Consider the following 26,580-nt stretch of genomic DNA (forward strand, 5'->3'; position numbering starts at 1 on the left):
TGAGGAGCTCAGCCATCCAGGAGGTGCTCAGAGTAGAGCCGCTACTCTTCCATGTCAAAAGGCGACAGTTGAGGTGGTTGGGGCATCTGACAAGGACGCCTCCTGGATTAGGTGTTCTGGGCATGTCACACGGGAGGATCTCGGGGGGTAGACCCAGGACATGCTAGAGAGATTATATCTCTCTGCTGGCCTGGAAACGCCTCAGTGTTCCCCTGGAAAAACTGGAGGTGGTGCCTAGGGAGAGGTAGGTGTGGGCTTCTGTGCTTAGGCTGCTGCTCCCACAACCTGGATACACATAGCAGAGGAAAATGGACTGAAAGATGCAGTGATGGATGAATGGAATGAAAAAAAAACAAAACAAACATTTTTACAAAGGGGAAACCAAAGGGATCCAAAAGATCTGGACTGGAAATCAGTGGAAACATTGTCAACAGCCATCTGTAAAATATGGTATCAACTTTGTTGTGGTTTGGGGCTACATTTCAGCCACGGTGTTGGGGATCTTGTCAGAAAAATAGGTGGAATTATGAATGGCTCAGATTTAGATCCACCATACAATACTGTCTGGAAATTTTTTAGCATTTACTAAAATAATACCTGGATAGAAAATCACACGGTGGAACACTGTCAGTCATGGATTCACCTCCCCAGACTGAGACCTTAACATTATTGAAGCATTGTGGGATTATCTTGACAGAGAACAGAACAAAAAGGAACCAACATTCAAAAATGAGCTTGTTGCAAGCCTATAGAACTGTTCCTGAAGACTACTTAAAGAAATTACAAGAATGCTTGTTTAAGAGAGTTCAGACTGTGTTGAAGAGAAGATCTGGTCATATAATATACTACATAAATATTGGCTTTCAAGCCTCATAACATTGTGCAGACTCTGTTTTTCTGCATATACTGTATTACCATGTGTGTTTGCACAAGTTTCAATAAATTGCTGCACATGTTTCCCATTGTCCTATCAAAATACAAAGAAATAAGGGATGGCTCAAGACTTCTGCAAAGCATTCGAGTTTGTGTGATGGCAGTATAGTTTTTTTGAGGTATGCTTAGTTAAGTTAGGAGGTATGCTTTGCAGATGTATCTGATATTGCCATATTGAAGGTATTCAGAAAAAAGAAAACACACACACACATTCTTAATGTTCCTGGAGAAACATTGGAATTAATGAGTCACAATTCTGGAAAAACAACAACCATAGTCAGGGGAGTTTCCCTTTAGTGCATAATGGTAAATGGCCTTCCTTCCAGAAAGGCTTCCTATGGTGGGTCTTTACACACTTGCATATTCAGCCTACTGGTGATGTATGCGTTTCAACCATAGGACTGCACATTATTCAATTATTAATTAAATTCTGCAGATTCGGTTAATTAAAGGGACCATTTAATATATAAAACAGCAAGTATCTTAAAAATTCAATCCTTTTATTTTCCTTACTGCTTGTGAAATTAAAGGATTTTTCTTTTTCTCTGCTGCAGACCTTAAGCTATAGGCCCAAGATTTCTCCTGTAAAACCACCTTCCTAATGCATGCACACGGGGGAAAGGCCACATAAGAAGGAGCCCTTTGTGAGAGAAAAATGAATATAATTCTATGCAGTTTGATTAAATCATAATGTGGCAGGTAATGAATCTTCACCTTTGCAGTTCCATTACTCATTGGAGTCATGTTATCAGCCCCTAAATATAACCTCATTACATATTCCATTTCTACCAGTTTGATTCAGAAAGAGAAAAAAAGGACAAAAAAAAAAGCACCTTTCTGAGCGTCAGGTGTATATTTCACTTTACTGTTCACACTCCTTTCCTTTTCTCATTCCTTTCACTCCATCTCCTTGAGTTATGGCCAGCAATCGCATTATACCAGCCAGATAAAGGCGACTTTTGCAACATGAATTGGAAATAGATGAGAGAACCAGGGTGAAGCACTTCAATGGAAGGTTCAATTATTTTGATGGTTGGTCTCAGGACATTTTTTATGATGACACTCATTTATTCCCAGTAGTGCTCTGTGGAGACTCACTTACATTATCCTTACTCACTCAGCATAATATATTCAAAATCAGCACCTAATTCTGGCCCATATAATCGAATTCCCAAATTTCCTGTTATATGATAAAGTTTAACTTCAACTCTTAATCCATCTTCAAATGACCCTGTGTTCCTCAGCCACAAACATCCAATTAAGCAAGGTAAATCTGTAATTAGGATGGTGCATAATGAACTTGACCCCTGAGGTGGGGCAGATGATGCCCTAACTAAAGATGATGAGCTAATCTGTTTCGACAGAAGAGTCAAAGGTCACCGATGAAGCTCAGATACGAGACAGGCCTAATGAATAACAATTGCTGGATTAACTGGAAGCCAATCCTTGATGGGGGGAGATTTGGCCAGTAATGACCCCTCAGATTTGCACATTGAAAATGGTGGTAATGATGTCATACAGACTGGAAGATGGCTTTATTTTTGAGTTTTTAACCAAACTGATTCTCTGGACTGATATCTCACACCTAAAAGTAATTTTGCAAAACAAAAAGAAGTATTGTTGGGACAATGGAATACACACTTTCTTGCTCTGTAACATAGCCACACACACAAATGGTCACATATAGTAGGGTAAGTCCATAATTACATCCTTTCTCTACCACAAGTTTAATTAAAATTTAATGCAGTTATGCACATCTGAGAAATGTTCAGTTGTGGGAGATTGAGACTGCACTATAATTTCTAACAAGGAAATCTCAAGTCTTATGTTTCACTGCTGAATAGAATGAACCATTAACTAGATGTCCAAGTAACCAAGCAATAATAAACTGACTTATTTCTGAACATCAGCACATAACTTGGTGATACACATAAGAGAATGATGCAGTTTGATCCTGTTCAGCTAAGAAGGGATGTGTTGGTTCAAAAATGATAGCTTGCAAGTGTCTCAGCATAAAAATATTTATTATGCTTCTTTATTGTACTTTCTTTCTTCTTCTGTCCCAACCAGTCCATATGACAGGAACTTTACGACTATGGTTATCCTGTTATATATTTTTTATATCTTTATTTCACAGTATGAAGCATGTGGGAAGTGTGTGTGCGTCTGTGTGCACGTGTGCATGTGTCCTTGCTGCAGAGCATCCCTGGGGGTCTCCTCAGCAAATCTCAACAAAGGTCATTGATTGTGGGGGAGGACACACACCCTGCTTTGACCCCTGAGGTCACAGGAGGCCTGTATGATGGAGATACCCAAGAGGGTCAGATAATAGAATAACAATATATATTATGTCTTGTGTTTTATATGCCCTTGTGCACAGCCTGCACACATGCATGAATTCTCCCATTCACTATGTTTGCCCATTTAAAGCATGCATGCAAGTAATTAGTGTAAGCTTACGTTTGCTTTGTCTGTTTGCTTGCATGAATCTTGCATTTAAAACTGAGCAGTTCTCCTGCGGCTGGATGGATGTGTCACAGATAATTGTGTTTGCATCCCTGATTCTGCACATAAGAGAGGAAATCCTTGTGTCCACAACCCAAATATTACTTTCTGTTTATCCTATGGATTATAAACTGCAGATAATTAGAGATAACAAGCTTGCTTATAGAGTCTGTCAGTGTTGCTTCTATCACCGGGCAATGGTGCCATTAACCTTTCCATTTCAAATGTGAATATTTGTTTTTGTCTTAGACAAAAATGGGAAACTCAAGAAAAATATTATATATATATTTTTTACTTAAGTGCTTACACCAGTTCCATTCATTTTAAACAATATATTCTTTTGAATTCTCTTTGGTTTGCCTGCTAATTAAAAGTCTCGGCGGTGTCTCTAAAGAATAAAGAAAGACAAGTGGACACACATACTTACTCACATGTGCAATCTCCTGTTAAAGAAATAGTTAGACAGGCGTAAAGTAACAACAACAATAATAAAATATGAAATTAAACTGCAATATCCAGCATGGATATAAAGACCGTTTACATGAACTTTAAGGGTTTGCACAAACTGCTTTTAAAAGTTAGAGAAGTACTTGGAAACTGGCAAAAAATAAAGCTAATTTATCTGTAATTTTCACTCTAAAAAAATGAGATTTATCACTTAAATCAAGTTTAGGTTGTATTTTGTTTAGATTTGAAAATAGCAAACAACATGTTATTTACCATATTCAGTAGTATATGTTTGAACTGTCAAAAATACATGTAATTTCAACAAAATTCAGCCAACACAGGTTCTCATATTTGCAGCTGCATCAGACACAAGAGATGCTTTTATGTGTTAAACACTGAGCAGTGTTCTTCTCTCATGCTTCCCACTTGCCCCTCAGCAACAGATCCACATGCAGGCACGAAAGCTGGACTAATGTAGGTCTAATTGCAGCACTGGAGCCCTGAATCATCTCTTAGAATGTTTTTCAGAAAACCTAATCGTGTGGACAGGCAGAGTGAACTAATTATCTGCATGCTGTTTTCCCAGCCAAAGCTTGTAATTTAGCAGCAATTGACCTCCTGCAGTCTGCCAGCAAATGAAAACATGTAGGCCAGTCTGCTAACGAAGGGCCCGAAGACCCCAGGGTTTCTCCGGACCCTGCTCTGCACCGTGGACACAGAACCCCTCACTTCAGTTCCAATTTACTTCTTCACCACCTCCAGGGGAGACTTCATCGTCCTCACGCTGTGTAATGACTTAACGTGTCTGGAGCAGAGGAAAGGCCTGTTGGGAGAACAACTCAATACTGTGATTGTCTGGAAAACAGGATGTACTCCTTTCCAAGGTGGTTCACTGATGGCATGTGGCCTTAATGACTTTAGCTGAAGCGAAGACTAGCCGGTTAGGTTTTAAAGTTTTACAAATATTGATCCTTTTAGAGTAGATTTGACTGGCTGTGTGAGAAGGTACAATTGTAAAATACAACCTAAGGTCAAGAAATCACAGCACTGCTTTTGATTTTTTGAAAAGTGATCAAAGAAAAAGAAAGAAAAATAAATATAAACACCTCAGTCATTGTTTATCCACTACTTTATATCTGCAGAAAATGTTTGTCCATATGATTCTTATTGTGATATTTATCGAGTCTAAGAGGTTTTAGCTTTTCAGTTAATTATTTCTTGAAATAAGTACAAAGACAATAACATAAAAATCTGCAATAATGAAGTTGCACCGGGCATATGCCTTTGATGCACACACCAAAGTCTGCTTAAAACATGGCCCAAGGCTGTTACTGGGTGACATGAGTCATTGTTTCTTTCCTCACACAGCATTGTTGCTGTGCTTTGGCCATGTTGTGTAGACAACGTTGCACGATCCGTGTACTAACAACTGCCAAATTATGTAGAGTCAGCTAACTGGATACAGTACCAGCATTATAATATAGTGGGTGCTCTTCCAGCATAAAATCTAATGGGCTATTGAGAGGGGTAAGCAACAAGAATACTAATGAGCACAAACAGGACATCACAACACAAAAGTAGGAATGAGGCCTACGAAACTTGGCTTATACAAGCAAATACTCTCACTACTTATAATTTCACTTTAGAATACAATTTAGAGAATAAAATATAGGTTGGGACGGATTTTATAAGGCTTTAAAATGTATAATAGGTAATCGAATTCTTGTAATATATAGGAACAAGAAACATTTTTCGCCTCTTTGGTTTGAGATCACATGATTTACTCAACCAGATTCCAACTCATCAGTCTGAAAAGTACTTTGATTGCATTGCAGGTATTTTTTTTTTTTTTTACTGATGTACAGTGCTAAAGAAAGTTATAAGATCACCTGTCATTAAAACAAGAAGACAATTTTCTTTCAAAACTTTAAATTATTGAATTCACTAAACAGAAATCACATTTTTCATGATTTGAGCCAGCACACTGGAAATGTCAGAAATTAATCAAGCACACCATTTAATAAGTTTGTGTTATTTTAGGCTTGCACCCCTTACATTGGGCGGTGGTCTAATAATGTTTTTTAAGCACTGTATGCCTTTGAACTGCTGCCTGGTGAAATGTCTACAGCACAAATATGTTTTGATGCATTTATCTGCATTTGAGCACATAGACTATTCATGTAAATAGCCATAAATGCCAGTTACAGTTCCACTGCCAGCAGTAAATATCTAAGCCATAACAGAATCCAAACATGTTTGATTGATAAGGTTATGCTTTGGTTGAGTTGCTGACTTTTTTTTTTTGGTTTTACTATTTCTTCAAACATCTAAAGCTATGAGCCATGTGTTCCCATCTTGGAAATTTGAACAATTTGGGGTAAAACAAAATGCAATTTAAAGGTTTACATTTCATGTTAATATTTTCATTATTTTAATATAAATGTAATAGTAATAATAATTTAATATTTAATTAAATTTAATATTAAATATGTTTTTTGTATGTTTGGAAGTAGAGTGAGCAGAACAAAACACTGTAACTCTACTAATATTTAAGACATAAGACAGCTGAATAGCTGATATTGTCTGAAAACTCAGGTGAGTTGATGGGTTACTCCTCATTTAAACTTGCATGCGGCAGTAAGACGTGGCTTTCTTCCAAATTTTTTCCTCCTGAGGTCCAAGATAAAGCCATAATAATTGTAAACCCTCCCCAAAAATAGCATCTCGTCGTAAAAGTCATGTTTGTGTCTCCCTTGAAGTGATTTGTGCTTTTTCTTGCACTTTATGCCTTATATGTGGAGTTTAACTTCATTACTTGTAGCGGTTGCTTAAGTAAACAAGGTTCTTTTTATTAAGAATGAATAACTGCACCACCGTTATGTGTTAATGTGTTTATATATCTGTGTTTGCTGTGAGGGGTGAGTAAGTTCACCACAGACACGTGGTCAATGGTACAGTTACTGTTACTACATTTTATTACAGGCAGTTTGCAATGCCAGTAACTGGCTGACACGAGAGACATCTGTCATCAACATGCAGAACAATAATAACAATGAAGGATTCATGAATAACCTTCAGACTGGAGAAAGTCATTCAAAGTCAAAGTCATTAATATGGCTCCAATCCCCTGTTTCTAATTAAAATCAAAGGATTTCTGCAGTTTTGTGACTGTAATTCTGGCAACACTCAATTACTGTATTCTGTTCATTTCTTTGGAACCATTAAAAGATACCCACCCTGTTTTATTGAAAATTTCTTTCTCGTCGTTTATCCATTATTTGTTGATTTCATACATTTCTGAGCTTTGAAGCCAATATACAGCCCCCCAGATGTTCCTTTTTGTGCACCAATAAAGTGGCTAAAACCCCTTCCTGACCAAAAGTAGGAAATTCTTTCTTTTTTAGTGATGGAGTCATACATACACTTTTAACCATCTGCCTATTATTTTATCATGTTGAATTAAATGTAAGCAGGTTACAGATAAAGTAAGGGTCAAGCCTTGTGTCACTTTACATATTGGTGTAACTTCACACAAAATATGTAATGCAATGCGATAACATGCAAAGTGATTTTCCGATGTATGAATGCTTTCCATATGTTATTTCATGTTGCGTACAGTGAAAACAATATCAGGTATCTTTTAATACCTTTTATGTTTTTGAAATTAATTTCATGAATCCCTATATCCCAACAGCATCAGTGAATGCACGAGTTATAAAACTAAATAGCTGTTTTTTTGTTATTCAAAAAAATATATATATGGTAAGCCAGTTTAGGGATAGTTGTGAAATTGATTTAACATCTGCTTACAAAGCACCTGTGGAATAATGTTTTCATTTATGTTAGTATATGCTATGGTTTATGGGAGCAGTTTATTTTATTTTATTTTTCAACAGGTGCTTGTTTTATCTATAAAGGACACTCTAAAAGAAGTGAAAAACCAAAACGGTGAAGTTGTGCAGGACAGCATAACACTGAGTTAGAGAAGGCCTCTAAACGATTCAAGTAACAATTCTAAATATATTGTAAAAATAGTGCTCATAACTGTAAGACTTTCAAGGATATTAGCATACATCGACAGTGCTGTACTGCAACCATTATCATACTACTTCCTTTTTAATTGCTTATCCCAAGGTCTTATCATAATAAACAATATGATGTACAGACCATCGTTCACATTTATAATTTAACAGTCTGGAGTTAAAAGCATCAAATGGCAGTTCACATTCTACAGTTTTAATCTGCCTCCCTATAGCTTTGCAATGTGAGGACGAATGTGGATCGGTCTGTTTACTTCTGCACCGTCTCTGACCAAAACACCTCTTGAATGTTGCAAGTAACTGTCAGTAAAACAATGTTTATTTGCAGCATTTCCCACGAAAGTCATTGTTCATCATCCGCTGCTCAAAGTAAACATTTGTACACTGAAGTGAGACTCACGCTGAAGCAAACTGTACAAAGTACGGCACGCTGGTATTGTAATCAGAGGATGTAGCTGCATCCTTGTCAACCTGCGGACATATTCCTTATGTTTGCTCAGCTTCCGCTGTATAGAGCTGCCAGTCCTGATTAGTTCTGATTGGTTTCATTTGTTCCTCGGTGTTTAGACATCAATCACAGCACTTCCTTTCCTGAGATTCAGTAATCTCGGCTGCCTCCCAGCAGCAGAGATTCTGGTTATATTTCGTGTGTGAATCTGTCTGTGCATGTCTGTGTATATGCTTGGTTTGTAACCGTGCTGGTGGTCTGGTGTAAATCTATAGGTGATCAGAGAGAAACAAACAGAACATAAATGGCTATGAGGGGTGAAGGTGGGAGTCTGCGTGTTCTTAGTGGAAAGATGTCTAAATTTTGGCCCACTGTTCTGGCAGTATGCCTGCATATGTTTGAGCTTGCAAGATTTCAGCCAGCATGTCAGTTTTTCCATATGTTAAGCTAAATACCAGCCAGCTATATCCAAGAGGCTGTCATTGATTGGTATTACAGTGACTGTCATCTGATGAGCTAAACAGGAATTGATTAAAAAATGTGTCTATAAACTTGTTAGACATTTACTAATATAATTGTTACTATAGTGGTGATGTGGAGTTGTAAATTGAGTGTCAGATTTCTACTCTAACATCAATATAAGCACTGAAAATTACTCCTGCTGAAACTAAAAAATCTAACTAACATATTCAAGCATATTTTTTTCAGAACTTCAAGTTTACTTGGATTGATCCAATATTTGTGTGAAACCCAAAGAAGATATCAGAGTAACTCTGTGGCTGTTTATCCTTGAACAGGCAACACTCTGGCTGCCCTGATTGCTGTTATTTTGGAATGGGAAAAATGGCAATGCCCTTCCTTGGATGGCCCACAGTATGATTTATTACTTTGTTAAGAAGCAAAATAATCCTTCTTGAAGTTCTCGGCTCCCACTCAATACCTTGAAAGAAGGAGGGATGGGGTGTTAGGATGCAACTTTTGGCAAAACAAAGGGCGTGATTTTCCATGAAAGCCTGAGGAATGGTGAGGTGGGAGGCTGGCAGAAAAATAAAATAAAATGCAGCAGTAGTGTATTAAAGTGAGATCTCTGACGTGCAGCTGAATTCTTCAACTTGGCAAGGCTTGGAATGGCCTTGACTTTGAAGGATAGGAGGCAGTGAGGGAAGGAAGTGAAGAAAGACAGGACAAACCATGTGTGGAAAAAGGGGATGGTATTACCCTTCTTCGTTTAACCAAACAGGTCAACTGAGGACTTTTTTTTTTTTTTTCGCTCAGTGCAATTACAATGCTGTTCTCTGTGAAACTGCCCGTGTGGTTCTGGCCCTGGCATACTCTCCAATGGATGGGAGGAAATAAAGGATGGGAGGACAGTGGAAGTATAACACTGGGTTGGCAAATTGAGCAGAATCTAAGTGGTGCCTGAGTACTCTGGCAGACAGCATGGCACCTCTAATCACATTGAATCAATCCTCTGTAGAAACCCCAAGCCAACATCACTACCAAACTCCACCAGTCTCTCACCAGTGTTGTGCATGAGAGGGCTAGTTGAAGCTAAATTTGAAGATAGCTGTGCTCTGACCCAAGACTATTTAGCAGAAACATCTTGACTCAGAGTGATGCTGAAAACCTAGCTCAAACATTTGTTACTTTTAGGCTAGACAATTGTAATTCTGTATTAACACGCAATTCTAAAATCTTCCTGAAAAGACATGGTGAAAGTAGTAGAGGGAACTGGAAGGAGAAATTATATTTCTCTCATACTGGGAATTCTTCAATCACTCCTTATTAATTCAAGAATTTAAATTTAAATTCTTCTTCCAACATTAAAAGTGCTGCTCCCAGTTTGGACAGACATCCTCTCGACTTTTAAGATTAGGTTTATAACAGCGCTAGCACTCAATCAGTTGACCTTGAATCATCCCTGGGTTCTGTTGCTATAGCTTCAGGCTGCTGTGGGACTTCCCATGATACAGTAAGGACCGCCCCATTTTTCACTCACCATGCATTTATGTGCCACTATTGCATGCCATTACTGCATTTTCTTCTCTCTCCCATAGTGTGCATCTAGTCTTTTTCTCTTTATGTCCTTCTTTTCTCTCTTCTCTTACTGCAGGCCCATCTAAAGTTGTGATCATCACAGCCTCCAAAGCTCAAAACTGGTTACTAATGTTTTGATTATGCTATAATGGTATTCAAATCTTTTGACTTTGTTAGAATAAGCACACTGTGTTCCATGTACAACAATGTTTTCAGTTGTTGTAGCGTTCACATTTTATAACGGATTTTATATTATATTTATATAGTAAGTAACACATTTTTGAATAGCAGACCTACTTTTATGGTTTCCTTTTATTGTGTGAATCCTATTTCTTTTTGCCAAAAATCAAGGTGTTTGGATTGTAAACCTTTCAGTTATAAACAAACCCTGGTAAGTGCCTCTCACACATGACATCTCCCTGTAAGAATGTATCTCATACACTATTAGTCTATTAGTCCAGCTGATAGCAATCAGAGGACTATCTTAAGTTTAAAAAAAAAATCTTGTCAGAGTAGTTGTAACTTTGTAAAACAACATCTTTGTTGGCATGTCAACTCATTTGAAATTAGCGAAACATTGTTTTATGTGTTAATGCCATCCCTTGTTAGGCACTCCACTGACCTGAGATAATGACTAAAGAAAGGCACTAATAGTCGTGTGCATTGTTGCACAGATTGCGAAAGAAAAGAGCACATTTGGCTTAAGGCCAGCCCCAATTAATGACAGCAGGTCTGCTGAGAAGTTACAAGAAAATAGTCATTTGGAAGCAAAGTAATGGATGCCATGATGCTAAGCTTGTGTGTCAGAGAAATTGTGCCACTGGGCCTGTGTCACAACGCTTAAGTCTGTCTAACATGCATGTGTGTGTATATTAGCTTGTGTATACACGCAAGCCAGAGACATCATGCAAATTCAGTGCACTGTGTCCTGACACTGACACGAGATACATTCAGCATTCTGCATGTTTTTGTTTTAGTGCTTGCCCTTCTCTGTTGTTACCCTCTGAACCAACAGTGATGCAATGTTGCCCTTTGGGATTATAACAGGATTTTTACAGTATGTTCACTTAAGCAAACTAGGTATGCTATACACAAGGAAGGTGCTTGCACAATTTTCACATGGGAAAAGTGTGCAAATAATTTGTGTGATGGGAATAGTGCTATGATTATTGGGCCAAGTCCATAAAGACTTGCTGCTTGTCAAGCAAAATTGGAAGCAAAAGTTGGAAGTACAATTACTTAAATTACTTTGACAAAGTAGATTTATGTGTGTGTACTGAGCACATAAGACTTAAACACAGGCCTTAATAAATCTGATTTGAATCATTTAATGCTGAGGCTGAATTTTTATCCATATTTAAGTAAAGTTTATTTACCCACTAATGTTTATATAACCTCTTACCAAATCTAAACATCTAACCTGTGCACTGATTTGGAGGTAAGCTAATTAACTGTAGCCACTGAATTTCAAGCCTACAACAAGCCTAACAAACATTACCTCACTAGTTCTGAATGTGGCCTCAGTCACACAGGCCTAGTGACCTATCTGCAACCAACTGACAACCAGGAATGTCTGTGCACTTTTGAGAGGTTGCTGGCAGTCACTATGAAATCAACTACTAAAGCCCCATTCACACAGGCATAGTGACCAATGGCAATCATTAGCACCTAGGGAAAAGCGTCTAGCCCGTGAAAAGTTGGTGAGTGCTAGGAGTCATTAGCATGAAACTAGTTGCAAAGAGATGCATTTGGTCACAAATAAAGCAATCATGAGAAGGTTTTTGATGTAGCGCCTCTTTGCAACTGATTCCATCATTCTTTATAAGATGACAGCAACCTCCAGCAACCACACACAAATGGTCAGTGTTGTCACGTTTTAATGGCACAAATAGTTCTTTATATTATTTTTGTGTTGCATAAAAAAAAACCATCAAGATTTTAGTCACCATATTGAAATCTGTGGAAAGCTGTCAGAGTGTTTTTTATATATTCATGATTGATTATTTTTTACTGGGCAAATACTGGGCAGTTGTGGCTCAGGAGGTTGCCTAGTCCACTTGCTAAAGTGTCCTTGGGCAAGATACTGAATCCAAAGTTGCCCCTAATGTATCCATCGGAGTTTGAATGTGTAAGTGTTGAGTTAAAAAAATGGCTTGGGCATAGAAAGGTGGGTGTATGAATGTGTGTGTAAATGAGGCTTGTGCTAAAAAAGTGCTTAGACTTCTTAAAGCGCTACATCAGTAGAAGTTTATTGATCATAGGCGTACGCAGCAAAGATCCAAATACCTTTTACACTGAAGTTGTTCTTAATTTTATGTAATTTAATTTACTGTGGACACCAGTAGTGCTTGGTTTTGACCATCACAAAAAGGGATCAAATTCTAAAATTTTAAGTCACTAAACTAATCACTTGTGATATTTTTTCAAAGAAGAAGAGGAGTGGAAAGCTGTCTTCCAACGGAAACCACCTTTAGTCATTGTCGGTTTCCTATCCCTGTGCATGTTCAGTAAGACATTTGGACAAGTGAAAACAAGTATGTTACAACACAATTAACTCCTCACATTTCAGTTAACAATTGAGCATAATTAACATGTCAAGAATACATCATGGTATAGCACAACTCCAAATTTTGGATCCTCACTTCTGACCTGACTATTCGCATTTCAAAAGCACTCCTTTCTAACTGCTTACCTATACAGGCATCTAATCATCCATAGAACCATAGAATGCAAAGCAAAAAATATCTCCTAATTGGGCACAGTTGCTTCATTTTTCATGTTTGTTTTTGCTTTGCAATTAGGAGCATTTCAGCTGCCAGTTGGACTGTATACTGTGTTTTTGAGGATGAGTACATGCTTCATAATTTGAATCACAGTGTATTGCAATCATCCATATATTAGAATGGATCAAACACCCTCTCCTCCCTAGAATTTCAGATATGCAAGAATAATTCATTTATGCATTCATCCGAATGAAATGAAAAACTCAAAATACCCATGATAAGCAGCTAGCTCTCAAGAAAGAGAGAGAAAGTTGTATGATTATTCTTTTCACAGAAATATTTGTAGCACCGTAGGAGGTTGGAGCCAGAAATATGCGTGTTGATAAATTTCTATGATGAGATTCAGAAACAGCTGGCTGCGCAGGGTAATTTTCTGGTTTGTTGTCTTCTCAATACTTCCCGCACTCTCTCACATGAGGTGAACGCGCACACGCTCACTCTTACACACACACATAGATATGATGCAGAAGAGAGGCGAACAAGACAAGAGAGGCACGTTGAAGTTCTCCAAAGTCCATACATGGATTCCTTCAGTGGTTTAGCTTGAAGCTATCTTGAAGCAATGTCCTGCAAAATACTCTAATCCAGGCAAATTGATGTAATCTCGGTTTTTTCTTTGTAGAGGAAAAGATGAGCCGGAGACACTTAGTCAGAGAAGCGGTGTAGGCTAAAGACAGTCAGGCCACACCTCAAGCCAGGCCAGAAACCAGACGCTAAATCACAAAGATTTGCTCAAACTCGTATTCAGCCACTGAGTGTGCTTGTTAGCAAAAGCTTGCGAATCCTTCCCCAGAATCATTTCAAAACGACTTAAACAAGACAGGAAGAGCATCAGACACGTTTTACATGAAAGAGTCACGACTGATGACTGATGAAGGTTTTCCCACTCAGTTCTCTGGTTAAATGTGCTACAAATACATTGCGCTGTTTCGTGTGTGTCATAAAGCAAAGGAGCATAATGACACAGAGTCCATTACACACGGTATTTAGAGATTAGACTAACACTGTGGTTTTGTGGCTTGAGTTGTGCTGATGGTAACCATGTGTTTCCAGAGGACATACATACTTTGACTGTGCTGACAAATAATACACTAATGCTTGCCAGCATACCTGTTCCATGATGAAGTGCCATGTGGGTTTTACGGGAACAGGCTCGGTTATGATCAGCAAAGCTAAGAGCCTTTGCCTATACTTTACTGTAGCTTTCAATAATGCCTAAATGCTTTCATGTGTCAGAACCTTTGGCAGATCATTTATTTCTTCAAAACACAAATCTGGCAAACAAATTGGTTCAAATTTCGAGAAAAGAAAATACACTGATTAGGCTTTGTTTTCAAGAGCTTAAGCTTAGAAATTCTTAGTGCAGGCACATTGAACTGGTTGTACTTAATATCTTAGAAGTGTTATTGTATAGCTAGAAAAGCATGAAAACATTCAACTCACTTGCTGTGGGAAAGCAATACGATGTGTTAATAATCATACATGGCTGTTTTTATCTGAGTGTGCAACTTAATTTGATGAGTCAGCAATGTGTAATCATGGATGTGACAACCTCTTATTATGAGTTGAGGTGATTATTTTCAACCGAACAAACACAATCACCCCCAGTCCGAGAAGCACACCAATTATTCACTTGCTCACATCAGCAGCTCAGCATCACTTTCCCTCAAACGTTTTACTTTTGAGTTCTGTGGCAGAGTTTTGCTTGCTTACGCATGAACAACTGCAGTTTCTATAAAGCTTTTAATGATCCATAACTGCCCTGTAAATGTGTGTTTATAGCTGCATTCAAAGCCCCATCCAGTATGTAAAAGGTGGAGGTTTTGCACTTTTTCGGTCAACAGCGTAGCCAAAGGCAGTATTAAATCTCATAGCTTGTTAAAGTTGTTAGATGATAAGAAAAGTTTATCTTTCCTTCTGTGAAATACCATACATACTGATTCACTGTTAAAGTGAAATATATTGTGGTTAAGAAGTTTGACTAATGAATAACTATATTGTACGAAATGTCTAGCTGGGTTTCCAGTGGGCTTGTAATTTGCATTTTATGCATAGTAGCACACTCAAGAGTGTTGCCACAAACAAAACAACATTCCCGTGAGACCTCGAGTAAGAACTTAGCCCGGACATTCATAATGTTTCAACACAGGGTCTTAGTAACGCAGTTGGGATTAAATTTGTAGCTGTGCACCACACCCATAGGCTTGGTTTTCACCAGGCGTGCCAAATTGTTACAGCTCCACAGGCAAGACTAGAAGCAGATGACAGAAACTAGGGTAGTTTAGGTCTACGGCCCTGGAAAAAGGTGTTATTATTAGGATTTTCACTTTACATTCGGTTCTGTTTTAGCTTTGGCTAGGACTTGTTTTGCATCATCTGTCAAAGGGCACATTAATTTTGATGCCATTCTGTATCTGCAGCACTTTCTTCTGTGTCAGACCCCTGTTCATTTTCTTTACACGCCTAAATCAACCTTCAGTGTAAATGTTCAGTCTGCAAGAGTGTAATTTGATGAATAAGTGCTGAAATAATCATATTAATGTGATGTAATTAGGACTCACGTGACACTGTTCAGTGTCACTCAGTGCTCCAGCTGTCTTGCTTTTTGGCTCAACAGCTTGAACTGTTGTTCAGGTAACCTTATAAGCAGCCATGATTAATTAGAAAGGAACACCTCATTTTGTAGCCTTGGCAGGATTCAAGCAACACGTGTGTGTGTGTGTGTGTGTGTGTGTGTGTGTGTGTGCATCTGTGTATCTTCACAAGACTTAAAACCAATAGTCTTGCACGATTCACCCATCTTTGTTTTTACTGATGTGAAATGTTTACTTTAACTGTGGATCACTGTGTCTTTTACATGTTTATGGTGTGCAAATATTCAGAGACACTTTGTGCCTTTGCATTTATATATACATACACGCATGTTTGAGTATTAAAAATAAAAAGTGCAGCAACAGTCTAGACCAGACCTTCCCAAAGTGTGGGGCCCGCTCCCCCTAGCCATTGCAGGGGGCGCGGTATGAAAAGGGAAAAAAACAAAAAAAACAAGGCTTGGACACTGCTAGCACGGGGCGCTCACACAAACGCAAAGCAGGAGATGAAGCATAGTTGAATATGTTTCCAAACCAACTTCATTCTAAGCCAAAGACTAGAAAATATGGTGAAGCATATTTTCCCTTTGGTTTCACCTGCACAAGTGCCAAGGTAGGTCTCTTCTACATAATTGGTTTTCCCTTGGTCGGGAGCACACGCTGGGCTCTCCAAATCACGGACAAACAGTATCCCACATTCTTGATTTTTAGTTCACAAACATTTGTTGTAATGACTAACTACTCCTGACATTTTGGAGATGTTAGCTCTTTACACAGTAAAGTTACAGCGGGATACAAATAATATCAGGCTGACCCTGCCATGATTTGTTCCTCCGGTTCAAATCACAGACAAACAGTATCCCACAGCTGTTTATGTTTTTGAACCCATTTTGCACAGAGAGGCATTTTTTGAAAAATGTATTGATAGCAATGTTGAATATTATTAAACAGGAAAAAAAACAATTGCACCTAAAGTAATTACATCGTGATGCCTCAGCCTTTCTAAATGGAGGGACAGTAACTGCCCATGTTTATGTAAGCATGTAAAACCTGAAGATAGAGACAAAATGCTGTTAATCTGACTATCTGCCATTCTGCAGTTCATCTCATGTAAACAATAACGTGGCGCACAGCGTGACGTGAAAAAGGCACATACCTTTGACGTTGCGTGACGAACTCTGTATTCCTCGTCCACACCTAAAGGCAAAAAAGGAGTTTTAAAAAATCTCAGTTTTTGGTGATTTGAAATGCCGTTTACGTGTGAACGAAACAGCTGCATTTTCAAAAATACCCGTGTAGGTGCGGACGTAGCGTAAAAGAGTTAGTAGTTTGTTTTCTTACTACCTGTAATTTATTGCAGATTACTTGTATTTGCTTAATTGTTTACTGTTTGAGGTGTGAAATAAACCGCAATGGAGCAAAATATGGGTGTGTGTGGTTGGAGGATGTGTTTGTACGTGCGCTGGGGGGGGTGGGGGGAAATTTTTCTTGTAAAACAAAGGGGGGCCTAGCAAAAAAAGTTTGGGAACCACTGGTCTAGACAACAACAGCAACAAAGATGCACCAATGAAAGTGACAAGTCTGTAGAGCCATTAGCCAATTAGCAGCTATTATGGAAGCTGTGCAATGTTGATACACACTCATGCGCACAACTTCAGGGCCTGTACTCTATCATCTGTATAATTAAGGTGCTTTTCTCCTGAATATTTTAGTTAAGTGTCTCTGCAACAGTGCAGCAACAAGCCTTCTTTGAGCTGTCTTCTCACTGAAGTATGCTGCTCTCAGAGTGAAACCATTAGAAATCACACAGACTACACAGGCGTGATTACAATTATTCATTCGATAACATTATGTTGGTTAGACCTTCACATTGAACATTTTTACACTGAGATTTAAAATGCAATCTAACTACACTCTGAAAGAATAATCAGTGGAAATACAGACTTTTATTACTGATTCCTTCTAAATAGTTATTGTTTATTAAAACTAAATACCAGAGATGCAAAATGCTAAACTTTTCAAGTAAAGAATTTTAAAAAGAGTGGATTTGTTTAGGAAGTGGAGTGCACTGCCATCCAGGTCTCATTTGGCATAGTTATAAAACCTGTCTTGGGGGGGTGGGAGGCATGTGTGTTGGGGTGTGCAGAAGTTTAATCCTAGCAGATGGAGGAGGATTGGTATCCAAGACAATACTGGCAGAAGGAACGCTATAGGGAGTGAGATGGGAGTAAGGACGCTGTCCTTCAAAGGTTGAATAAAACTGGTTCTAATATGAACACATTGTTGTATCAGGACAGAGCCGTCTCCGCGTAGCCCACAAAACACAACCCTTTCATTCACTTGAGCTAATTATCTCAAGCAGTATTTGGCCTGAACTCTTATGTTGCAACACCATGAAATGAGTTTATTATTACAGTAAAATTAGTGATCAAGTGCTTCACAGGAGGGTTTTCTTTTCTTTTTTTCGCCTGTGGAAACAATAGATTTTTCACATATGAAGCCAAAACAGCTTTTCAGTTTGAGCACTCCTTTATGATTATAAAATCATAAAGGAGTGCAGAAGTAAATATAATTGGATTAGTTATGGATTCATATTCATTAAATTTCAAGTACATGTATCATCGGGGCAGTTTTAAACATTTACAGCCAACTCCTTGAATGTCTCCAAAACACAGTCGAGGCCGTGCGTGTGTGTGCATATGCATGTGTGTGTGAGAGAGGGAGCAGAAAGAAAAAAGTAAAAGGAGAGAGAGGAAACTTTCTTTCTGAGTTTCAGAAAGAAAGTTTCTGTCAGCATGTTTGGATTTTTGTGTCTCCTCGTGACAAAACCTCAATGCCATCAAGGAGACCATGTTGTTTCCTCGCTCTCTAATTACCGGCTCTTATGGTCTAGCCTTGTTTAGTTGTCCTACAGTAAATAAACCCTTATGTCAGACTGTTTAGTTTCGAGCAATTCTTTAGCTAAATATGCTGCCAGGTGGGACTGAGTTTTTGTGTACATTCTTTTAGAGGAAAAAAGTATCCACATGTATGTCACTGTGTTCCTTGTTGCTAACGTATACGGTAGACATACATGAGTAAAGCTGTTAGCTGTAGCAAATTCATGACGGATTTGCTTTCCCAAGGGAGAATCCTCAGGCATGTGGGAAGTTATGTGTTTGTCATTTTGCTAGTTAATTAGTTTGAAATGGTCTGTACGCAACAGCAACACAAGCCGCTCTCTGACAGTTTACGTCTGTATAAAACTTAATTGCATCAGCAAATTATTTTGAGGAAAACCAATTACTTTTTTAATGAATCTAATGTAGCCGGGTGGAAGTTCGATATTATGGGACATGCCACTGGATGGCACTGTTTTTCTTTTGGGGTACCTCTGAGAGCGGAAGGGATCATGGGGATCTACGGAGACATGCACGAGTGCTAGCTTGCATTGGTGTTATGTGGGTGTGCAATGCCTTTTTTTCGCTGCGTGATCTGTTTTGAACGCAAAGTGTGCAACAGTTAAGGCACCAGGAGTAGCTGCCACCAACTTCGCCGTTCGTCTCAGAGGGATCCATATTCCGTTTTCTGCTGGATTAATGCACTGTATGTATTTGAGTTCACACTTGTATTATACTATCTCTGTGGGTAAGAGGGAAATGTACCGTGTTAACTGTTTAATCTTGGCTCTGTATCTATGCAGGAGAAGCCACTACAGTTATTTTTGCACTGCTAAGTTTTGTTTTATTTATGTTTGGGTTTATATCAGACACGAAATGACGCTAGATGTCCTTGAGTTCCAGATGCTGATAAAGTTGGGGAAATAACCTGCAGTAGCAGTGGGTTACCAGAGCACAAAGCTGTTACTGGATAGGAGCTGTCTGTAACAATTTTATTTCTTTATTTTTACAACCTTGTTATTTTCTTCTGAGCACTTACTTTATCATTCAGATTAAAAGAACCCCAAAGATAATCTGTGTTCTGGGCTGGTTAATTTAGCCAGGCTACACAATTTGGTACCAGGAGTGGGGTATCTGCAAAAGTGGCAGCTCAGCGATTTTGTTTTTTATGGGTTTCCGTTTAAGTAGGTTATTTTACGGTGCAAGAAATAACTGTAGTGGTGGTCACCTGCGACGCGAGGGATTGGAAAGGATCGGACGATTGAGGCCATACCAGAGGTGTGCAGAGGAGCAGTGGCCAGTCTTTCCAGAAGAGGGTGATTTCGATCGAGGGAAGGATTCTTTCCAGAGGAGAAGAGGACATCAGTGGCACCTAGCTGAATAGACTGCTAAGGCAATTTCTGCATCCTGACCAAAGACTAATCTGGACACAGACATTTCATTATGTCAGACACAAACAGTGACGATGACCAGGGTTTGGCGGGGGCCACCGCAAGGGACCCTGTCACTGAGCTTCAGGCAAAATTGTCAGAACTGAGTAACAAACATGACCAGGCTATGGCCAGGATAACTGCTTTGAGTGACGGGGCAAGTAGGTCATATGTATATCTGCCGCGAGAGCGACCTATTCAACCCTTTAGTGGGGATGCAACCGTAGATGGACGTTCTGTAGAGGAGTTTATTGATGAAGTACAGAGGGGTATCAGAACTAGAGGCTTGGGTAATGATGATCAGGTTGACTTCATTTTTTCCCTCCTCAGGGGTTCTGCACTTGAAGAGATCAAGTTATGTACTGGGGGAGAGCAAATTGAACCCGAAGAAATATTTTGTTTTCTCAGAGAAGCTTATGGTGAGAGGCGCAGTGTAGCACAGTTACTGCAAACCTTTTTTAGCCGTTTCCAGCTAGAAGGTGAAGATTTCTTTGAGTACTCACACGCTCTGTCCCAGATCCTCCGCTTAGCCCTTAAACAAAGGCCTGATGCAGTACGAGACACAAAGATGGCAGTTAGAGACCAGTTTGTGGAGGGAGTAAGAGACTCCACTCTGCGAAGGGAGCTTCGCAAGATGGTGAGGGAAAAGCCAGAGTCTACGCTTTTTGATGTACGTCAGGAAGCAATTGCTTGGTCGATGGAAGAAAAACCTAGTGGCACCAGAGTTGCCAAGAGCAGGCCCATATTAAGTGACAGTGCGGTTGCAAGGGATCAGAGTACCCGTGAAGCTCCAGATAGGTCATCTGCAACTCTAGATGAAATCCTTAAGGTGGTTTCTGAGCAGGGCAAGGCTATTGGGGAGTTACTCAGTGTGGTTAGGGAGAGTGTTACATCCGGAGAAAGGGCCCCTAAACGTGGGATTCCCAGATCAAAGTTCCAGTTCACTGATGATGGGAAGCCCATCTGTTTCAAGTGTAAGGGAGTTGGACACATTGCTAGGGAGTGCAAAACCCTTAAGCAAGGAGCCTCTCCAGTTTCTGTTCCTGCACCTGGTCAGGGAAACTAGCCACCTCGGTTGCCAAGAGCCGGGCAATTCGAGGGGAGACTACTGGCTCAAAGACCCTAACTCGTGAGAGATTTTTTGACAGAGCAGTTGGTAAATGTCCTGAAGTTGAAATTGAGGTGGGAGGGATTAAGGCTAGAACCCTTTTGGATACAGGGAGCCAGGTTAGCACCATCTCAGAGGCATTTTTCCGACAACACCTAATGGGTGAAGATGATGATGTAACCCCTACAGCTAAATGGCTTAAATTGACTGCAGCTAACTCATTGCCAATTCCTTATATAGGTTACATTGAGCTGGATGTGCAGGTCATGGGGTTAACAGCGCAGGAGTGTGGGTTTTTGGTAGTCAGGGACCCCGCCCCAGAACCAGGAGGGCCACAGGACCAAGAGCTAATGTCAGCTAAAGTTAAGGTGCAGGAAAATGATGTGGAACAGCAGGTGGGAAAAGGTGCCAGCAGACTAGAGGGATCCCCCCCTGTTCTTGTTGGAATGAACATAATAAAGAGATGTAAGGAGCTAGCCATTGCTAGTTTTGATTCAACTCTCGGAGGAGAGTTAAATGCTGCTTGGGGAGAAGCTTTTCAGAGGGTGCAAGCCTGCGAAGTATTAGAGAGGTCATCCATCGCCCGGTTAGCTGGTAAAAATACTGTACACGTGCCAGCATCATCCGTGGCCACAGTATTTGCTAGAGGGCTTGGGAAAGTTTCAGATGACCAGACCTTAATGTTACTTGAGCCAACCAACACGCTCGTTCCCAGTGGTTTGGTTGTTGTTCCTACTCTTGTTGAAACTGACAGGCACGTGTTTCCAGTTCAAGTTGTGAACTTCTCTCAGGAAGATGTGTGGTTGGCTCCCCGGACCAGACTTGGTATGCTTACTGTAGTGGAGTGTGTTGAAAATGCAGCTGAGGTGCAGTTTAATCGTATCTCTGCTGACCACGAGGAAGTGTCACTGAATAAGGAAGGGGCTAAAGAATCTGATGGTGAACTGAAATTGCTGATAGAGCAGCTGAGCATTAGTGGCTCCCAAGAGGAACAGACCAAATTAGCTGCACTTTTGGCTCAGTATGCAGATGTTTTTGCTTTCAAGGATGAAGATCTAGGTTATACAGAGAAGATCAGTCATGAGATACACCTAGTCGATGATGTCCCGGTCACTCAGGCCTACCGACGGATACCTCCAACACAGTACAAAGAGGTGCGAGAACACATAACCCAGCTTCTGAAAAAGGGTGTGATCAAAGAAAGCACTAGTGCCTATGCATCGCCCATTGTGCTGGTGAGGAAGACAGACAACAGCTTGAGGTTATGTGTCGATTACAGGCGGCTAAATGCCAAGACCAGACGTGATGCCTTTCCTTTGCCCCGTATAGATGAATCCTTTGATGCATTACATGGTGCAAGGTTTTTCTCGACTATCGACCTGGCAAGTGGCTATCATCAAGTGGCAGTTCACGAAAGAGACAGGCACAAGACTGCTTTTACAACCCCATTTGGGTTGTTTGAATATACCAGATTGCCCTTTGGTGTGTGTAACGGTCCAGCCACTTTCCAAAGACTCATGCAGGCCACTATGAGTGACTTAATCCTTCAGATCATGCTCGTGTACCTAGATGACATATTAGTCTACTCATCAACTTTTGAAGACCATTTGACACGTCTTCAGACAGTGTTGCAGAGACTCAGGGAAACTGGGCTGAAGGTTAAGGTGGAGAAATGTCATTTTCTCCAATCTAGTGTACGCTTTTTGGGTCACCAGATCTCAGCTGAAGGGATAGGTACGGACCCAGACAAGATAGCTGCAGTGAGGCAGTGGCCAGTACCCACCACAGTTAAAGAGCTGAGATCCTTCCTGGGTTTTTGCAGTTATTACAGGAGATTTCTCCATGGATTTTCGCAGCTGGCAGGTCCTTTGCATGATCTGATTAATGCATGGGGCAAGGAGGACAGTCCAGCTAAATATAAAAACTTGCTGGAAAGTGTGTGGACGCCATCTTGTCAAGAGTCATTTGAACAGCTGAAAGAGAAGCTCACGAGTGCCCCCCTACTTGCTTATGCTGATTTCTCACTGCCATTTGTTGTTGAGACGGATGCCAGCAGTTTAGGACTGGGAGCAGTTCTTTATCAGGTGCAGGGTGGCAGGAAACGTGTTATAGCATACGCCAGCCGAAGGTTGAGAAACGCAGAGAGAAATGACAGAAACTATAGCAGCATGAAATTAGAGCTCCTCGCCCTTAAATGGGCTGTGTCTGAGAAGTTTAGGGGGTATCTCTTAGGCTCCAAATTCACAGTTGTGACAGATAACAACCCCCTCTGCCACCTGAACTCAGCAAAGCTGGGAGCCATTGAACAGCGCTGGGTTGCCCAGTTAGCGCCATTTGACTTTGAGGTGCAGTATCGTCCTGGTCGGTGTAACACAGCAGCCGATACCCTCTCTAGACAGCCATTAGCAGGGGAGCCCCAGCCTGCAGGAGATGAGGAGGAGTTTGATGGATGCATATCCATCTGTAACCTTGTCAGCAGAGGGACAACGCTAGGCCTGGACTTAGTAAGTGCAGGTGTAAAATGTTGTCAGGTGAGGCAGGCCCGGGTCACAGCAGTTGAGCAAGACACCCATTTTACTGATTCCCAAGGGAATACACCCACTCTGCCAGGATATTCTAAGGAAGAGTTGCGACAGTTTCAGTGCTCTGACCCTACTATCAAGTCCTTTAGGCAGTTTTGGGACAAAAAGAAGAAACCCACACACCAGCAGAGGAGAGGTTTGGCTAAGTCTGTGATTTCTCTGCTCCGGCAGTGGTCACGTATCATGGAGTTGGAGGGATTGTTGTATCGGGTCATTGAGGATGGACATTTGGGGAGGTGTCAGCAGCTCCTTTTGCCAGCTTGTTTAAAGGAAGCTGTACTGGGGAGTGTGCATGATCAGATGGGGCATCAGGGGGTGGAGCGGACCCAGAATCTGTTAAGACAGAGATGTTTTTGGGTTGGTATGTATGAAGAAGTGGACCAGTGGATTAAGAAATGCTACAGATGTGTGCTTACTAAGTTGCCACAGCCCAAGATTCATGCCCCTGTCAAGCCTTTTTTGGCCACTAGACCTCTTGAAGTGGTTGCAGTAGATTTTAGCATGTTGGAGCCAGCCTCAGATGGACGGGAAAATGTGTTGGTGGTTACAGATGTTTTCACCAAGTTCACACAAGCTTTCCCCACACGCGACCAGAAAGCTGATACAACTGCTAAGATTTTGCTTAGAGAGTGGTTCATGAGGTATGGCGTACCAGAGAGGTTACATTCTGATCAGGGCAGAAATTTTGAAAGTGATGTGATTCAGGAACTGTGCAAGTTATATGGGGTTAAAAAAAGCCGTACTACACCACATCATCCCCAAGGTAATGCACAATGTGAACGTTTCAATAGGACACTTCATGACCTATTGCGTACCCTCCCACCTGACAAGAAACGCCGTTGGCCTGAGTATTTGCCAGAATTGGTCTATGCGTACAATGTGACTCCCCATGCCACCACAGGGCACTCGCCGTATTACCTCATGTTTGGAGTGCACCCCCACCTTCCTGTAGATGCTTTACTGGGGCAGGAGCAGGTGCTTGATAAGAGACATGACTGGCTGGTTGTGCATCAGCAGCGCTTAAATGAAGCACATAACAGAGCAAGGCAGTACACGGAGCAGAAAGCAGCGGAAAGGCTTGAGCTGGACAAAACCCGAGTCTATTGCCCCCCTGTTGAAGTAGGTCAGTTAGTTTATCTGCGACACTGGCCCCAAGGCAGGAACAAAATTCAGGACGCCTGGAGCCCTGTGGTTTATAGGGTTGTCGAAGTCCAGGGCAGCACACATGCAGTGGAGCCGGTGGAGGGTGGGCCAGTAAAACGGGTTCACAGAGCTAACCTTAGACCTTGTATTGGCCCAATTCCTGCACCCAGGAAAAAGAAAAATAATGAATCCCCTGTGGTAGTGAGTCCTAGGACAGAAGAGAAAACAGGCTGTTCAGATCCAGATCCTGAGTATGTGTTGTTCGGAGAAACCTCATACCCAAGTGCAGAGCAGGGGTCTGATGAAGCAGTTCAAAGCAGTGACATTTCTGAGTCTGTAAACACTGATGATGCTCGTGTTACTGTACCATCTGACTCTGAGCAGGTGTCCACACCAGAGACAGTTGCTACTGAAACTAACAGGGATATTGGGGTCATTCCACCAACACCAGTGCCCCGTCGGAGTAAAAGAGCTAATGCTGGAGTGCATTCAAACCCTTACCATGTCCCTGTATCAGCATGTCATGCCATCACCTTGAGCCCTGAGGTACTGTCTCAGTTGTTGACTAATTTGGGTACTGCTCTCTTTAAGGAAGCAGTGCATGAGTTGAGATATACCAATTGAGTCACCGGGGACGTTGACTCTTAAGCAGGGGAGTATGTAGCCGGGTGGAAGTTCGATATTATGGGACATGCCACTGGATGGCACTGTTTTTCTTTTGGGGTACCTCTGAGAGCGGAAGGGATCATGGGGATCTACGGAGACATGCACGAGTGCTAGCTTGCATTGGTGTTATGTGGGTGTGCAATGCCTTTTTTTCGCTGCGTGATCTGTTTTGAACGCAAAGTGTGCAACAGTTAAGGCACCAGGAGTAGCTGCCACCAACTTCGCCGTTCGTCTCAGAGGGATCCATATTCCGTTTTCTGCTGGATTAATGCACTGTATGTATTTGAGTTCACACTTGTATTATACTATCTCTGTGGGTAAGAGGGAAATGTACCGTGTTAACTGTTTAATCTTGGCTCTGTATCTATGCAGGAGAAGCCACTACAGTTATTTTTGCACTGCTAAGTTTTGTTTTATTTATGTTTGGGTTTATATCAGACACGAAATGACGCTAGATGTCCTTGAGTTCCAGATGCTGATAAAGTTGGGGAAATAACCTGCAGTAGCAGTGGGTTACCAGAGCACAAAGCTGTTACTGGATAGGAGCTGTCTGTAACAATTTTATTTCTTTATTTTTACAACCTTGTTATTTTCTTCTGAGCACTTACTTTATCATTCAGATTAAAAGAACCCCAAAGATAATCTGTGTTCTGGGCTGGTTAATTTAGCCAGGCTACACTAATAACAAAATTCCTTTAACTAACATTTTCATAAAGCCACACATATGCATCAGTAATATATTCATTGACAATATCTCTTTTTACATTTGTAGAAACTTAAGAAAAACGGAATATATTTGAAATCTTTTGTCATCTTTCGGCTTGGTTAAGCTGTGAGAAAGATGTTTATATTGGCCCAAGGCATGTCTTATTTATTTGATATTTAAGATTACATTTATTTTCTTAAACATGAAGTGTTTTTGTCTCGCAAATCTAACCACTGAGGGAACTCCCAGGTTTCCTTGTTTGGTGAGAGTTGTGCAACTTGT

General features: G+C 40.6%; 1 protein-coding gene across 1 annotated transcript; it reads left to right on the plus strand.

Annotated features, from left to right (window-relative positions):
* Window positions 1–20,106: 20,106 nt before the first annotated feature.
* Window positions 20,107–26,234, plus strand: LOC113007582 (uncharacterized). Its single transcript, XM_026144299.1, has 2 exons — window positions 20,107–21,067; window positions 21,151–26,234. The coding sequence occupies exons 1-2, from the start codon at window positions 20,107–20,109 to the stop codon at window positions 25,548–25,550; spliced, it is 5,361 nt and encodes a 1,786-aa protein (XP_026000084.1). The 3' UTR covers window positions 25,551–26,234.
* The last annotated feature ends 346 nt before the right edge of the window (window positions 26,235–26,580 follow it).

Source organism: Astatotilapia calliptera, chromosome 16, assembly GCF_900246225.1.
Source record: "Astatotilapia calliptera chromosome 16, fAstCal1.2, whole genome shotgun sequence".
Lineage (NCBI taxonomy): Eukaryota > Metazoa > Chordata > Actinopteri > Cichliformes > Cichlidae > Astatotilapia > Astatotilapia calliptera.

Bases quoted from the DNA above. Each gene is read 5' to 3' on its own strand.
- LOC113007582 (XM_026144299.1), top strand. From the start codon at position 20,107: ATGTCAGACACAAACAGTGACGATGACCAGGGTTTGGCGGGGGCCACC. The intron at 21,068-21,150 runs GTAAGGGAGTTG...GCACCTGGTCAG, and splicing joins GAAGCCCATCTGTTTCAAGT to GGAAACTAGCCACCTCGGTT.